General features: G+C 41.0%; 1 protein-coding gene across 2 annotated transcripts in view; it reads left to right on the top strand.

Annotated features, from left to right (window-relative positions):
* LOC134212199 (nephrin-like) overlaps window positions 1-17,449 on the top strand; it is a 272,459-nt gene that overhangs the window by 87,437 nt on the left and 167,573 nt on the right. For both annotated transcript variants that reach the window (XM_062689845.1, XM_062689844.1), the window contains exon 2: window positions 3,061-3,338. In XM_062689845.1, coding sequence (XP_062545829.1) covers window positions 3,242-3,338 — 97 coding nt within the window. In that variant the 5' untranslated portion in view covers window positions 3,061-3,241. The remainder of the gene's footprint in view (window positions 1-3,060; window positions 3,339-17,449) is intronic.

The following is a 17,449-nucleotide window of genomic DNA, read 5'->3' as shown; positions in this document are numbered from 1 at the left end:
AAAATATTTTTTTGGGCAAAAATAAACCGAGGGAGGGGGGAGACATAATTGTTTTTAAATATTTGTATCGGCCTAATAATTTGAAAAAATAATTTGTATCATAGCAAATGAACCGTTTGTTTGAGAAACATATGTATTGAGCATATGTAACATTTTTGGCCCTAATGAGATTTTTATATATTCTGAATCCTCGTCTAAAGATACATATTGTGACAAAAAACACAAAAAAAATTATTCAGGAATGTATGATTTTTTTGGTTTTTCGTTTGTTTGAGAATCTATATATGTACACGGACTTTGAAGAGGTGTTGAGTTTTGCCAAAAACTATTGATCTGTATTGAAGAAATCCAAAGATTCGGTGCCAATTAGTTCAAAAACAGTTTTTTGTTGTTTTCTCGAAATTGTGTAAATTGGATTTATGCAGTTTCTCAAACAAATGATTCAAATAAAGTTGATAGTGTTAATCCAACAAAAAGCATCTAGTCTAAGAGATGAATGCATGTATTACAAAATAGGTAAATAAAATTTGGTAAAAAAAATACATTTGCTTCCTGCGTTAGTTATACGAGTACTCATGTAATACGAGTGAGAATCAATCCACTACATTTGATGGTTAGTGGTACTGAAACCCTAGTGGAACGTAATAGAATTACTCAGAAGCCACCCAGATATCAAATGTAGGCGAAGTTGAATCTCCCAACCCTCGATGTCATTGTACCAAATAAAAATATAATATGGACAAACTTTTGGAGGATACTGTTTGATCAACCCTTCATCCTTTTAACCCCGAATTCCTCGAGCCATGTCAGTGCTCCAAATGAGCACACAGAACAAAGTAGCAAGTTACAACCGTCAGGTTAATGTTGCTTGACGCTTACATCAATTATTCACGACACCGCAAAAGTTGCGTCCTCGTCCTATTACGCTGTGAAAACAAATTGAGGCACCGCCGTCCTGTCCATCATCATCGTAGTCCCCACCACCACGGTCATCATCATAACCGACGACGGACGGTCTATCTGGCTGCAGCAGTCTATTGGTGGGAACTTACCACGGAATGACTCGTGTCATTAACAACGAATGCGGTGCGGTCCGGTGCATGCTGCACATCTAATGGCATATTCACAGAGAAATCGCTCCATCGTCGCCGTTTGGCAGCCTCTGTCTCTGTCTCTCTCTCTCTCGCTTCACTATGCGGACAATGTAACTTCATGAATCGCCAATTGGGTGTTTTGTGGATCGGATGGTCGCAGATGCAAGCAGCCGCCATCTAGCAGAAAACTGGTTACCCCCCATGCATAATAACGGAGCAGCGCAGTGATATAAACAGACCAAATTGTGGGAGTCCTTTATTCAAAACACATTGCGAACGATAACGATCACTTTGGAAGAACGATTTCAGATACAAATAGGGTGCGGGCTGTAAATGTAAGTGAAGCTTTTTTTATGGCGCAGAAAATGTTGAAAGATGATTCTACATGAGCAGAATGACCGCACATTCCGTAGTTGACCAGATCAATCGCACACACTTGCACAGAAAACCAATGGATTTGCTTTCGACCTCAATGAACACAGTTCTAGAATTTTAAATTATCAATAAAGGAGCTGACCATGTCCTTACGGTCTATCGGAGACGCAAAGAAAACAATGAAGCAGTCACCAGCTCACTGCAAAAGTAGCTTTGCACTTGCCACGAATTTATGCGGATTTTCCATTTGGAACTTTGGATTTTTTAAATTCCTGTTCGGGTGTGCCACTTTGACCACTGTGCCACTTTGACCACTGATTTATTGTGGCGATTTTAGGAGCTAAATTCTATAGCAATGGTTCATTTTAGTAAGGCTTTCTTTTCTTTAGAATTTCAACGATTGAACGATAGAACGTGACAAATATATGGAAAGATATAAAGCAGGAGTATGGAACAGGCCTGAGATTGAACCCCTGATATTCAGCGTATGTAGTAGAAGTGGTGGCCATATGATAAATAAACTAGTTATAAAAATGAATAGGGCAATTTGAGATGCGGAAATTCATCTATTCTACGCTGAAATGGTTCTCTGGAGCTATTGAAGAGAAAGAGAGAGCGATGATCCCGTGTAGAATAATGCGTCCCAATTCCAATTAACAGTTCTGACATATAACGGTCTTCAAAACCATAATTTACTCTTCATGACTTTCACAAAACCGGCCTAAATCTAAAATGTTACTGGAGATTCATGTGCAATGCGCATGATTACTAACGAAACATTTTTCTATCTGTGTACTCCCATGTAATTACTTGATGCAAATTGGAGCGAATACCCTATACCACAAACTTATTCAATACAGAAACAATGGACCCACCGCGTGAATGGATACAAATGACTCAAATAAAGCAGATGCAGGCCGATTTAGGAACTATGTTGTACCGGTGGCTGTGGACTGTGGAGTCGCAGCTTCGAATATGAATGAATCGAAAGCTCCGTGCATTGTTGCGGGCCGAACGAGAGAGTTATCAATTATCGATGGGAAATTGTTCGTAATGAGTCCATTACCGTATGTTCCGCTGTACCTAGATGAAATTTTGTGTTTTTCACCACAATGTAATATGCAAAGGAAAAATGGGTCACCTGTTTTGCGCAACCAGTTTGAAGGATGTGATTCGATGAAACTGAAACACAACATCGTTTTGCTGCAAGTGATTTACTGGAAATTGAATTTTAATGTACATTAATTTTAGGGAAAATACTGAACATGACATCAGATGATGAGTGCATGGCAAGTTCAATTTTCGGTTGTGTTTAGAATGTTTTCAGTTAGGAATCATTCACGACTCCCTGCCGTTTTTTGTGCTTAGCACACAAAATATATGCAGGCACAGATTCTTTTTTCTGCCTTACAAACAGCTATTGGTTTTATGCGCTGTTAAAAAACAAAATATCTGCTACATGTACTACATAAGCTACTATATTGAAATAGGAACACTACAATAAACAAATCATGGCAAACTCTTAGAAAAACTCATCGAAAATTGAATTTCATTTTAAATATAACAATTTTATTTCTCTTCTTCATTTCAGAAACGACCATTTACCATGTAGTTGCCATTGCGGCATGTTCACGAGAGCATCATTGCATTCAGCCGACGAGCCGCAATTGTGACGTCATAAAGCCGTCCAAGGGATACGAACTCAACGGCACCGCCACCGCAGCCGAATCCGGGTTGTTGAACTAAGGGGACAACTTGTGCAGAAGCTGAAAATGAAATTTAATGGTTTCGTGAATGTTTTATGCTGCAAACTGGTGCTAATTATTAATTTAGCCGATGGAAAGCTGATGCACGAGAAGGACAAACACGGTAAGTGATATGCCAACAGAATGGCGATAAATGGTGTAGTTGCTCTGGCAGCAGTTTCCCAATCAAACTGTCTTTTAATGAGAATGGTGGCAATTATAAGTAAAACTTTATAGGTTGAAATGCTATTTTCGCTCCATCACAACGGCCATTAGAAGTTTTGCATCGCCAACGCAAACGTTTCTCATCACCATACTGAATTTGAACGCTGAACGTGGAGATATAGGCCAGTCGAATTTCAGAGCATTCTGCCTGCCTGTGTTTTCTATATTGGGGTACACTTTACAATTTGCAAAAAAATCAAGACACCTCACGAAAATATGATAGACTATGATATCTCAGTCGTTTCTCGATAGGTTTTCTCTTTTCTTGGTCAGATTTTCTTGGCTCTGATTGTTGTCTACACTTAGGCAAATGAACATACGAAATAAATAAGGCAAAAATTATGAATCTTCAAGATTGTGGAAAATGGTTGAACAAGAATCAAAGCTTTCCTAATTATAAGTCTTTCATGCTTTCCATCTTCAGCACTTGAGATTTCATTACCGGACGTTTGTTCATTGGCGTAACTACAGGGGGGCTAGGGGGGCTTTAGCCCCACCTAGCATTTAATTAGCCCCCTAGATTTTTTTTGCTACTTTGCATAAGTATAGTACATAGAATTTTATATTGTTTTTTTAATTTCGAACAATTGTTGTATCTTGCAATAATAATGCTAAACACGAAGGATTTTACGTTCCTTTCATTCTCAACCCCAGGAAGTTGGAGTAGGAACAACAAATGCATGCTGATTCAATGCTGGTTGAATAAATAATAGTAACAATCTATCAGAACAAACACAACTTCTGAAATTTTGAGAGGGAGAAGAAAATTAAAGTAAAATACTTAACGGCTTATATGGTCTTAATATTGAGACAATATAAAATAAAAAAAAATGGGATTTACAGAGATACAGAATGTTTAGGTTACAGAAAAAATTCTAACAAATTCTAAGTTTTTAATGGATTTTATCAGCAAGTGAGCAAGTGAATCTTTTAAGATTTTCAAGTTTTTCCAGGGTGTCGTTAGTAATTAGTTTATCAATTGAATACTGTCGGAAATATGATAGCCAAATTCGCGAAGTCGAGGCATATTCTTCTCTTCCCTCATATGGGAAAACCCATTGCTATCTGTCATAGTTTGAGTGAAACATGGCCGCCCTCCCCTCCTCTCTGTTGCTCTACTGCAGCGGTTATCAACCTTTTTCTTAAGAGGTACCCCTTCGCACTTTTGAATTACCGTCGTCGGGGGTGACAATGGGTCAAATGGGGGTGAGAATGGGTCACTGTTTCAACTACTTAGAATGCTTGAAAAATAAATTGAATGTATTTGAGGGCAAGAAGACTAAAATATAAGAGACCTCTTGAAAGGAGGCTTCCGGGCCTCTTGAAAGGAGGATTCCGGGCCTCTTGAAAAAAGGCTTCCGAGCCTCTTGAGAGGAGGCTTCCGGGCCTCTTGAATGGAGGCTTCCGAGCCTCTTGAAAGGAGGCTTCCGGGCCTCTTGCAAGTAGGCTTGATGGTATTTGCCATAATAATTTGGGTCGTATTATAAACATTGAGGAATCTGCTCAGAGGCCAACTAAATCAATAAGTCGAATAGTTGTTCCCAGTTGGATAGACTTTGAGTCTCTAATCGTAGTTCTACATGACTAACATTGGGGACATCAGAATCCTTACTTTGCCACGTACGCTAACATTGCGGGCGAAAACCAAACGTTGCAAATAAATATATTTGCGTTTGGTTTCACGCCACTTCTGATTCTGCTTATTTCTCCTTTATTTCGGCCATTTTTAAGGATGGTGTCCTCCAAATAGGTCTTTATACAAAAGAAGGTTGATCCGAAAATCCGATATGAACTTTCTTCAAAGTGCAAAACTCAAACGTAACTAGCAAATTTGATAGCGCGGCGGAGAGAGATGATGCAATTAATTTGAACGAATGGAATCACTAACAGCAACCAAGCTACCACGCTAAACCCGATGCCGCCGAAACAATCCATTTTCGCAATTAACTTTTTCTTTCCATAAAATGCTGGTCCTGAGAAGAACCAATTTTCTTTTCCCAATGCGTCTTTCCAATAACTAACTGCATCCAAACGCTTGTCGGCACCTTGCGTTGAAATTGTCCGACCGCCACTTGATGATTTTTCGCTAAGCCTCCACCATTTGGAATAAATTTTCAGCATTGCCACTGCTACCCACGCCTTCGTGCTGCTGTGTCCGCTCCGCTGCATCGAACCGCTCATTCCGCTCTTTTCGCGGAATCCCGATCAAAATGGCTCGCGCGCGCCGGAAAGCAGCTTTCTTGTATTAAATATTTTGGGCCCGTTACCCCCGCCCCTTTGTGATCTGTATTTTTTTTCTTCCCAAGCAATGGAGGGGAAGTGCGGGGTTAGGGACCACCTCCAACAGCAAACGAGGGAGGCAGGACTACATCCCCGACCCACTAAACCGTTTCCATTGCCGCCAAGCCCATAGTCCCTTCGGTACAACCAGAAAGTAATGCTTCAAAGAGGGGCCAGTGCACAACGCACCCTCGAGGTTGCAGCATCGAACATCGTGACTCACTTTTTTAGAAGAACACCATGGTATCGTGCCAGCGTATTGCCGGCTTTCCAGGTGGCCTTACCACGTCCTATGTCCTTGGAAGGTGGGAAGGGTCGACTTCGCGCCTGCTTCCCTCTGCAGGACTAGTATCAAGAATGATGATGCCGCGTGCACCCCAAATTGACCTCTCTGCGATAGGGCCTATTCGCCAACACACAGAGGGACTTGCCGACGCGGTGCCTATGCCTGACCCAGCCTTGACGAGGACCCCTTTCCGTCCTCGAGCTCGGAACCCGCCCGGTTGACCGACGCCGCGAAAGCGACGATACTATGTTGCTCTTCGCGTGGCCACTTGTTCGATAAAAGGATCGAGTTCGACCACAGGGCATGACCACAGGTATGACCCATGAAGCCGCCTCCGATCCCTTGGACCACCTTTTATTTGCGCCTGAACTAGCCATCCTTGAGTCCACGCGCCACCTTCTGTGGAGCTCCGAGACGATTTGGACGATAGCCGTTCCAGCCAACTTCATCCTTACACATCCTCCGAACTCACGCCGTCAAGCATTGCGCGAAAATGTGGGCACACGAACAACACGTGTTCCGCCGTTTCCTCTAAACCTGCGCACACCAAACACTCGGACGAGGCCGAGCAAGCCAGCTGCGATACCTGCACTGTGATTTTGCAGCACGCTTAAACACCGGGCACTTCGAACCCCCCATGGGGTGCTTGCTGTTCACAGCTTTGCTGGAACAAATCAAACAATTGGGAGGGTTCGTGCAGCATTGTGCCTTATGTCCCTTCAATCCGCAGCGTCGGCAGAGATTGATTCTGTCAGGGCCCTTGCAGTCCCATTGCTTGTGCCCCGGTTCCAGGCACTTGAAGCAAACTTCGGGTTGTTCGTATATGCTCACAGGGCACACCGATCATCCCACCACCTGGGTTCAGCTTCCCAGCCCCGCTACCCTTGTTCGGGGTAGTAACCCTCCGCGTTTTGGAGCGGCCCCCAGGGAGCTCATCCCCTGGAGACTGACTCCCCCGTTTCTGTTTCTTCTCCGTTTGAGCAGTCACCCCCGACGTGCCCGCGAATACTTGAGCCTCCCTCAGTCTGGGTAGACTTTGGCACCACCGTCTTTGCTGGCACGCCCTCGGTCGATTCGACCTTGCCCGAGTCCGCGAATCCTTGGGCCTCAGTCTGGGTAGACCTCAACTCCACGGATTTCACGGGTTTGCACTTGGCCGTCCCGACCACCCTCTCCAGCTTAGCGTCCAACATCGACTTTCGAAGTTTCTGCAAGCTCCTCTTGAGGTCCTTACTGATATAATGCTTTGATGACGCAAAGTCGATGATGGCGTCCAGCTACTCCGTCGCCACCTCGAAGGCCGAAAGCCCATCGCGTTTGCGGTTCATCGCCTTCACAAGCCATGGGCCGTCTATAACCTCTACCGGCATAGCCTGGGAGATGGTTAAGTGACCCACGCTGGCGCTGCGCACCGAGCTGCCGACTATTGCTTCTGGCCTCCTAGGCGGAGACCTGAACAACCCACCTCTTGCGAAGAGGTTGTCGCCTACACTACTACCACTAATTGAAGAATTAACTTGTTTTTCCTTTTTGGTTCCACGAGTTGCTCGGAAAAAGAGGTCCACCACGCCAGAGCCCAGCATGACGCGGTAAGGGACAATTACTGTGGAGGATGCCCAGGTAGCCCCGTTAAAGGCCTAGCTCATTATTTCACCCCCTGGCCATGCATCCCCTCGGCACGGGTCGTTTAATGCCTTGGGATTAGGGGTTAGGCACGATGGTCCCTTTGATCGCACCCACTCACTCTAGCTGATGTCAGAAGGACAACAGTGCCCAGGCTGCACTACCAGCTAAGTACAAAACCCTTAGCTGGCGGTCGATTGTCTTCGGAAGACCCGTGGAAGCGTGAGATTGGAACTTGTGAGGACCAGAGCTGTGTAGGTCGCTCCTTCCCAGATGTCAACTCACCATTTCGCAGCCTGTGATCTGTATTAGGGTAAATATAATATGCACTAGAATGTGATAAGTAGCGGGTTTAATTCGAATAAAATAAGTAACTTTTTCTAGATGCAAAGGTATTTTGAAACGCGTTCTACATCGCTAGCGTACAGCGTTTATTATGTTTCATTGTAATTTCATAAATGTGCCTTAAGAAAATTTTATGTTTTGTATTGACCATGAAAATTTATTTTATAATGAGTCCTTTTGGATTTAAAATCCAAAACTTTGCAAATTTTCAAAAGGCAGAATTATGATATTCGACCAATTTGCTGGAGTGCACGATGTCCGTTTTCAACGCGGTTTGAACGAGCACACTTCCTTGACTTAATGTACAGTGTAAACAAAAAAGTTGTCGTACTCAATAAAAATTACAATGGATCACATACAGTGGTTGGTTTCCTACCCGTCGCTTTCCAGGCACTATCATATATGTAAAAATAGCCAGCATTAGTTAACCACCTGAAGTTTGTATGGCGAAAGACATCTAACGCGGGTTTTCTCAACCATTTGGTACCAGCTATGTAGGAAGGTGTCCGCTACTACGCCAACCAAATATTTTTCGGATTAAGTTGCTTATTTTCGAGATATTAAACATTGGATGCCTTTCGCCATACTGATTTCCAAAATTTAACTCCTAGTGTGTCGCTGTAAGCACACTTAAATCAAGCGATTCATTACATCTGGACGGAGTTGCTTCACTGTTTTTGCTATAGATAGTGGAATATTATAGATTATAGAATAATATAGATTCTACTATCTATAGTTTTTGCCATCATGGTGCGAGTAGAGATGTTGCAAATTATGCAATTACTTCGATTAATCGATTCAACGTTGTGATCATCGATTAACTTTGAATTGATTACTTTCCAACAATAATTAATCGATTCAATAATCGACAAAAATCGAGAGTAATCGATTAGTTACTAATCGATCAATCGGGATTTTACGACATCTCTAGGTTAGAGTTCGACTGATAGAGCTGTAAAATTTTGTTTGCTGACGCATGGGTTACTATGATTGATGCTGCATGCACCTGTCAGTGGGGTGAAGGTAAACCCATGAAAAATCAAACGGTGGAATTACATTAAATTATACAAACTCGTCTTTAGGTTTAGCAGGATTTTCCAAATATCAAAGTGGTCCTAAATTATACGAAATTCGAAAACTTAGTAAAATAGATTCATCTTGCTGTAGTTTTTCGAAGAGAGAGATAATGAAAAGATTCCATTATCAGCAGTTAGCAACTTGATTGGGACTGGTTCTGGTCACATATAAGTATTCAAGTATTCAATTAGCATTTCCTCAGTTATGTCCGCCGTTGCATGATACATATTGTGGGGCAAGTACAATGCTCAGGGTGTCGAGAAAGTTTCCCATCGAAAAACATCGTAGACCAGACCGAGAATCGAACTCGGCATCTCCGGATTGGCAATCACACGCCTTTGTTCGCAAGGCTATTGGAAACTCCCACGACATATCATTAGGAAATTACTTCAGAAATTTACCCGTTTTTTCTTCAGAGACTTCTTTAGAAATTCTCCAAGAATTCTCTAAAAAGTATATACACGAATATCCGCGAAAAGTCATTCAAGAACTTTTCCAGAAATATCTTTATATGGTCGCTTGAAAATTTCTCTTGAAAATTCCTCAAGGATCTGCTCCGGAAAATTCCGCTTCAATGAATAACTCAAGACGGAATGTTTGTGGGAATATCCGAAGAAGTTCATAAAAGATTTCAATGAGCAATGCATGAAGTACTTTTTGAAGAATTTCGCAAGGTTTAAAGCTCAGAAGAAAGTTTTTGTATACAATCTTGAATGAATTTGTTGTGGATTTCCAGATGGACTTAAAGAAGAAATTTTCGAAGGAATTCCTGAAATAGTTTCTGAAGAAATTCTAGAAGAAGACGCAAAAAAATTAAAAAAAAAAAAAATTGTTGAGTTTCCTAACAAATTTTAGAATAAATTCTGAAATATTTTCAGACCAAAATATTCTAGTGCGAACTACGAAGAAGCTCTTGGAGCAATTCCTTAAATCCCTGAAGAACAATTCCCTCATTTTCTAAATAATTAAATGTCAGGTGATTAGAGATAAGCCAACCAGGTGCTACAAATCTTTCTGATAAAGACACAAAAAAATGTCAGGTAGATTTTGTTTGAACAAATCTACGGATCTTTTCAACTGGGTGTAATTGATTTTGATCTTTGATTATGGAACAGCGATTGTGTGCTTCATTCTATATTCGTCAACTAATGTGCCCTGCAGAAAAAATGTTTTCCAATCTAGGTCAGGTAGTAACGTCAGTTGAACAAAATATGCTAAATGGAGAGAAAGAATCAGCCGTTTCAATTTTTAAGGTCAGGTGCAAATTCGCCTATTTGAAAAAGTCCTAGAAATATGATGTTGTTTGATCGAGCATATGTTGTACAACATGCAGAATCGTAACGTGAATTGTCAGCGCCCTCCTTAGCCGTGCGGTAAGACGCGCGACTACAAAGCAAGACCATGCTGAGGGTGGCTGGGTTCGATTCCCGGTGCCGGTCTAGGCAATATTCGGATTGGAAATGGTCTCGATTTCCCTGGGCATAAAAGTATTAGCCACATGATATACGAATGCAAAAATGGTAACTTGGCTTAGAAACCTCGCAGTTAATAACTGTGGAAGTGCTTAATGAACACTAAGCTGCGAGGCGGCTCTGTCCCAGTGTGGGGATGTAATTCCAATAAGAAGAAGAAGATTGTCAGCGCTCTTGGCGAAAACATGATTTTGGCGCATCTATCTCACAAATGAGGGGGTTAGAAGCAGAGGGGTGTAAGTGACATTTTGGTCAATATTGACTACAGCAAAAAATGCTTATAAAAAAAGTGAAAATTCATAGCTGAGCCCCTTAAAAGAAGGCTTCCTTTGCATCTTGAAAGAAGAATTTCAAGCCTCTTAAAAGGAGGCTTGCGAGCCTCTTGAAAGAAGCCTCCCGAGCCTCTTAAAAGGAGCTTCTCGAGTCTATTGAAAGGAACCTTCCGAACCTCTCAAAAGGAGCCATTCGAGCATTTTGAAAGAAGGCTTCCGACCCTCTTAAAATAAGGCTTCCGAGCCTAATGAAAGGAGGCATCCCGGCATTTCTTGAGAAGTGGCTTCCGGGCCTCTTGAAAGCAGGCTTCCGGGCTTCTTGAAAGAAGGCTTCCAGGCCTCTTAAAAGGAACCTTTCGATTTTTTTAAAGAGAAGCTTCAGACCCTCTTACAAGGAGGTTTCTGAACCTGTTGAAAAGAGGATTCCGGGCCTCTTAAAGCCAAAAAAAGAAAATAAATAAAAAATAAATAAATAAATACAATAGTATATAAAAACAAAAAAAAAACAAACACTGTGCTGGTTGTGGAGAACATGATTCAATTGCTTTGATTGATTGATCGCCATGTACATTATGTACAAGACAAAGTTTTGAAATAAAAAATGCACAAATATCAAAACTTTATCAATAAGTTTTGATTGGAATTGTAAAATTGTAATTCGTCCGCCATTACGCATTTCTGTCCGAGGTACCCTCTAAGCCCATCGAAGGTACCCCCAGGGGTACATGTACCCCAGGTTGAGAACCGCTGCCATAAAGAATACAAGAACCATGTTCCTGAAGTTCATCTGGATTGCAGAATATTATCCTGAGATATTTTTGATTTTGTGATACTTTTTTGAATATTTCGTAAATTATGTGAGGATCCTTCCAGAGCTGTGCTGGAATTTCATTAAAAAGGGTGAGGATTTTTTCAGAGCCTACGCATTGCTGGGTCTAGTTGGGTCAATAAAATCCAGCTCTGAAATGCATCGGTCGATGATCGGAATCGAGATCGGACCTGTTCGGGTCAAGGAAAATCAAATTCCGGAGTGGGTCTGATGGTTGTTTGAAATCACTTCTGGACTTAACAGAGTTAATAAAGTTCCACTTTGGGGTGAGATGGTCGAAGGTCAGAGAATCAGGGAAAACCATATTTTGGAGTGGGTTGGTTGATGGCCTGGAACCTATTTATTGTCATATGAACTTGGCAAAGAAACTAGAGTCTAGACTCAACAGTAAAACAGTCATCGGCGTGGTAAAACATATTCGGCGCGTAGATTCATTTTTGACGGCGGTGGCGGCGTAAGAAAATTGTCAGCCTCGGCGGCGCACAGGTCTACTCCAGACCGGCAATCTTACGCCTTTGCTCGCAGGGCTTACTGGAGACCCAATTATAATGCATGGGGAACGAATGACGTTTTATTTATGGAAGGGTTCTAAAATTTGTACGGGCGATACCCTTCCATCCCCAAAGCGTTATTTAATTTATGGATGTAAATTAATTACTTGTAAGAATGAATTTTAGTGAAATTTTGTGATCCGATTAAGATTTTGAGATATTACTAGGAAATAAAGATCTGTATTTTATTTATGATTTATTTTCTGAACATTATTGAAACAATAAATCAGGGCTGCCCAACGTACGGCCCGCGGGCCGGATGCGGCCCTCAGCTCTATTTTTTGTGGCCCGCGGCGCGTAAGGAAAATAAACTCAGATTCGGCCCACCAGCTTTTCTATCCGGCTCGAGGAGCTCATATTCCGAACACTGGCGTTTTAGCACCCTACAACTAAAACTTTTATCGGTTTTCCATACTGAGGATCAAGATTACAAACGAATTCGAATTTCTGTGAAGAAAATTAAACGATTAAAGCCAAAATGTAAATGGTCAAAGGGAGTGTTCGGAATATGAATCAAAACGGTAATTTTTAATCAAAGCTTGAAACGAAAAATCTCGGGTACTTATTCAAAAGGACGTATGTGATTTTGTAAACAAAGATTCAAACGTCGATTTGTCCAATCTGATGGAACTCCCACGCAAACCAACACCACCAACAGGTAGCCGAAGGCTTCCCCTATCCGTCTGTGATGATGGATTGCGTGGGAGTGCTATCAGATTGGACAAATCGACGTTTGAATTTTTGTTTACAAAATCACATACGTCCTTTTGAATAAGTACCCGAGAAATAATATTTTTAATAATTTGAAAAGACACAAAATGTTGATGTGGAACATCGCGTTTTTAATAAAGATTGGCACGAGTAGTTTACATCCACGTTGAAAAAAGGAATTTGTTCAGAAAGTTTTGCTATATTGATGTAACAGTATCTGAATCCAAGCATTCTATGAAATATGATATTTGAAAGGACTCAGAAAGGAAACAAAAGTTGGTATTGTCAGATTTTCTGGATATGATACACTGCGCGGCGTTTGTAATGTTCCCAAATGGGTACTTGCACAAAACTTCACGCGGCGAATGACTGTCGAAAGGTACGGCCGCGCCAAACGATACACCGCAATGCTATTCACCCATAAGAATCAAGTAAACTGGGTGCAGAAAGCGCGGCGGTACCTTTCATGAAGGGTTCGCCGCGTGCAATTTTGAGAAAATCAGGCAATAGATCTTCAAAGGTAGGGCACTCAATCAATTTAAATTTCCATTCGTTAATTCATTTTTTTATTATTATAGAAATTATCATAGAAACAACAAACTTTCTTCACTCAAGCAAATATGAAGTTAGAAAATGCAGTACGGCCCAGTTTTGCTGTTAGTAAGATTTTAACAAAACGGATAAAACTTTTCCAAGGCGGAGAGTTTATTAAGGAAATCATTTCGGTTGTTGTTTACATCGTGTGTCCAAGAGTCAGTTAAGAGTGGCGACACTGTCAGAATTGGGACACGGTGAAGAATAAAAGTTCTCGCTGGAGACTTGATAGCTACGTTACGTGAAAAAAACGCCTGCTTCGTATTATACTCTCATAGAGGTGAGCCAGCCCAGGGTTGCGATAAAGATAAAAAAACGTGGCAAAGTTGACTGTCTTCATAAAAGAAATTGATGGTCATCTTCGAATGGCAGAGCAATTGAAAGCTTTCCCTATACAGAGAACAGCTAAACGGGAGAACCTGAGGGCTGATAAGACCTGTGAAGGAACTTTTTTCTGCTTCGAAAACTTAAGGGACCTTACAATTGATGGAGCACCAGCAATCAATGCCAGACAATTCTAAGCTTGGAGAATCAATCACAAAGGTATGGCGATATTTCCATGCCATAATGCATATTCACCAAAAGAATCGATGTGTGAAAACGATCAATATTCCTCAAGTATTATTGACGCTTGTTATTAAGAAGACAATCAACTTTATCAACGTTAGGGATCTCAACCACCACCAATCATGGATGATGTTGACGGAAATGACGAATACGGATACTTGCTGTATTATTGCTAAGTTCATTGACTAATCCTCGGTAGGGTAACAATGGTATTTTGGACTTTTGGCCAAGCTCTTGGCTATATTTTCTTCAATTTTTGTTACATCAATATGATTAAAATGTAATTATGAAAGAGACTAATCAGACACATGATTCCTATTTATTTGAAAGAAGCTAAGTGGAAAAACACGCAAAACATAGCCAAGAGACCAAAATATTTTCAGATGTCCAAAATACATCATTTGCCCATCATGCTTGAGAAATTTTTGTTCAAAAAGAAAATGCCACTATTTTTACAAAATAAAAGGAAACCACTGCTCGAGCTGAATCATCCTGAATAGATGAGTGACTTGTATTTTCGAACATCTCAATGACGAACATAAAGCACTTTGGCACAGTGGATTGGTAAAATCTGGTACATTTCTCTCATCCTGTTGAAAACAGTTAATGCTAATCTGTTCAATAAAAATAAAACCCAGATTAATCCACCTAGCGTTGGTGGTGCCTTTCTCGCATTTAGTTAAGACACTAACCTTATATGGGGTTTATATGGTCCGATGTACCATTTTCTTCTTAACTTTTAAACGCAATGACCGATCGTTATAAAATTCAATAGTGATCAACAAGGCTTTGTCCCCTGTCGAATGAAACTTGTTGCGAGAAAATCGGTTAAGGATTACTGTACGAAAAGTTGTCTAATGTTTTTTATTGCTTTTGTGCACACACATACACACGGACAGACAGACATGTGCTCAGCTCGTCGAGCTGAGTCGATTGGTATATAATACTATGGGTCTCAGAGGCTTCTATAAAAAGTTCGTTTTCGGAGTGAAATGATAGCCTTTCGGTACAACTTAATTGTACGAGAAAGGCAAAAAGATATTTTAGTTACTATAGATAAAGATTGTCGCTGTCGTCGCTGTCCGGAACATCTTTTGCTGGCGAGGATAGGGGAGCTAAATGTCAAAGAAGGAAAATCCATACGATTTGACAGGTATGTACCACACATGTTTCGGACAGAAGAACAAAGGGAACCGAAGCGACAATCTTTATCTAGTAACTAAAATATCTTTTGTTCAATATGGTGGTAAAGTAACGAAACCCCATTTTTTTCAACACCGTTTACCGATGTGAATAATTCACCAGAAATGTGTCAAATGGGTTCCCAATACATACCATATATATATAAAACTCAATGTTTGTATGTATGTATGTATGTATGTTTGTATGTATGTTTGTATGTATGTTCCAGCACAACTTCTGAACCCATTTACCGATTTTAACCAAATTTGGAACACACATTCTTTATCTTGAGGAGACGACGATAGGGGGGGTCAGGCATGCTCTTTGGAAAAGGGGGAAGGTGTGGGGGGAGGGGTATTGCTTAGTTATCGTTCAACTGAGTGTAAATTCTAAGCCCCTTGGCCGATTTCAACCAAATTTAGAACACAAATTCTTTATCTTAAGGAGGGGACGGGTCGAGGATGCTCTTTGGAAAAGTGGGATGGTGGGGGGGTGTTGGGGTATTGCTTAGTTATCGATCAACGCAGTTTAAATTCTGAACCCCTTTGCCGATTTCGACCAAATTCGGAACACAATTACCTTATCTTAAGAAGGAGACGATAGGGGGCTAAGCATGCTCTTTGGAAAAGGAGGAGGGTGTGGGGGGAGGTGTATTGCTTAGTTATCGATCAACTCAGTGTAAATTCTGAACCCCTTGGCCGATTTCAACCAAATTTGAAACACAAATTCTTTATCTTACAGAGGGAACGAATGGGGGGGGGGGGGGGGTAAGCGTGCTCTTTGTAAAAGGAGGAGGGTATGGAGGGAGCGGTATTGCTTAATTTGGCCGATTTCGACCAAATTTGGAACACAAATTCTTTATCTTAAGAAGGGGACGATAGGGGGTTAGGCATGCTCTTTGGAAAAGAGGGAGGGTGTGGGAGGAGAGGTGTTCTTTACAAAAGAGGGAGGGTATGGGGGGAGGGGTATTGTTTAGCAATCGATCAACTCAATGTAAATCCTGAGCCTCATAACCGATTTGAACCAAATTTGTATCAAATATTGTCTGTCCTAAGGAAGCGATTTTAGTGGATGTGGTTAAGTAATTTTAAAAAAGGGAGGGTGTGGGACGGGGGGTATTGTTAAGTTATCGATCAATTCAGCATGACTTCTGAACCCATTTATCGATGTCCACCAAATTTGGAACCCATATTATCTGTCTAAGGAAGACTATATCAGACTGAGTATGAGTGCCATAGCTAAATGAGAGAGAGGGTATATTCATTAAACGAACAGTTTAGTATATCTTTTTATCGTATAGGTCAATTCAAACCAAACACGTAAGCACGTAATCCCTACCCAAAGGAAACTATTATAGAGAGGCTGTAAGGGACTTTTGGAATGGGATGGGGGGGGGGTATTGGGATTGGGTATTGTTGTTCATCGGAATAATTGTATGCCCAGTGAAAAGCAATGATTAATGTGTTTCCTTCTGAATGGTGGATGTGATTGCTTCTTCAACAGTAGGAATTTGCCTGGAATAAGGCAATGGTGGGTGTGATCCCTTCTTTAAAAATATGCGTTGCCCGAATATGGCATCGATGTATGTTTTTCCTTCTTTAGAAATAGACGTTTTCCCGGAATAAGACCTTTCAAACCCAAGATCCCTTCTTCAAAATCAGTCAATGTTTCCTTAAAAGCCTTCTTTTAATCAAATGATAAAGTGTGAATAAGTAAACACAATTACCCTGTTGATCAATTGGTTTTATCATTTTCCGATTGTGAAAGAAAACTGCAAACCAAACTGGCAATTCCGAGTAAGGCCGGGTACATAAAGCTAGTATGATATAAATGCGAATAGCCGAATATACCTCTACGTATATAAGCCGAATATACCTCTGCACATGGCACGTTAATGCGACATTTATTGGAGTCATTGGGTTAGGTTCGATGTGCAAAGGCTCGTCCTGTTTAACGTGTTTAAAATGTGATAGGCAAGCAAGCGATAGATTTTGTAAAATTAAATTCAGGAAACGAGTTTTCATTAATTTCAAATTCTATCAGGTTTTTCATGAAAAGTCAATGGAAGTCTATTTCCAGTTCTAACGATTGCCAGAACATAAGAAATATAGAGAAAGATACAAATTAGAAGAACGGATCAAGTTTGTGATTGGACTCACGACATCCTGTGTATGAGGAAGAAGCCCGTCATATACTAAATTACCCCTTCGAGAGAAAACTA

The sequence above is a fragment of the Armigeres subalbatus genome, chromosome 2, assembly GCF_024139115.2.
Source record: "Armigeres subalbatus isolate Guangzhou_Male chromosome 2, GZ_Asu_2, whole genome shotgun sequence".
NCBI classification, from domain to species: Eukaryota; Metazoa; Arthropoda; class Insecta; order Diptera; family Culicidae; genus Armigeres; species Armigeres subalbatus.
This window is presented reverse-complemented; position numbering and strand designations above follow the sequence as displayed.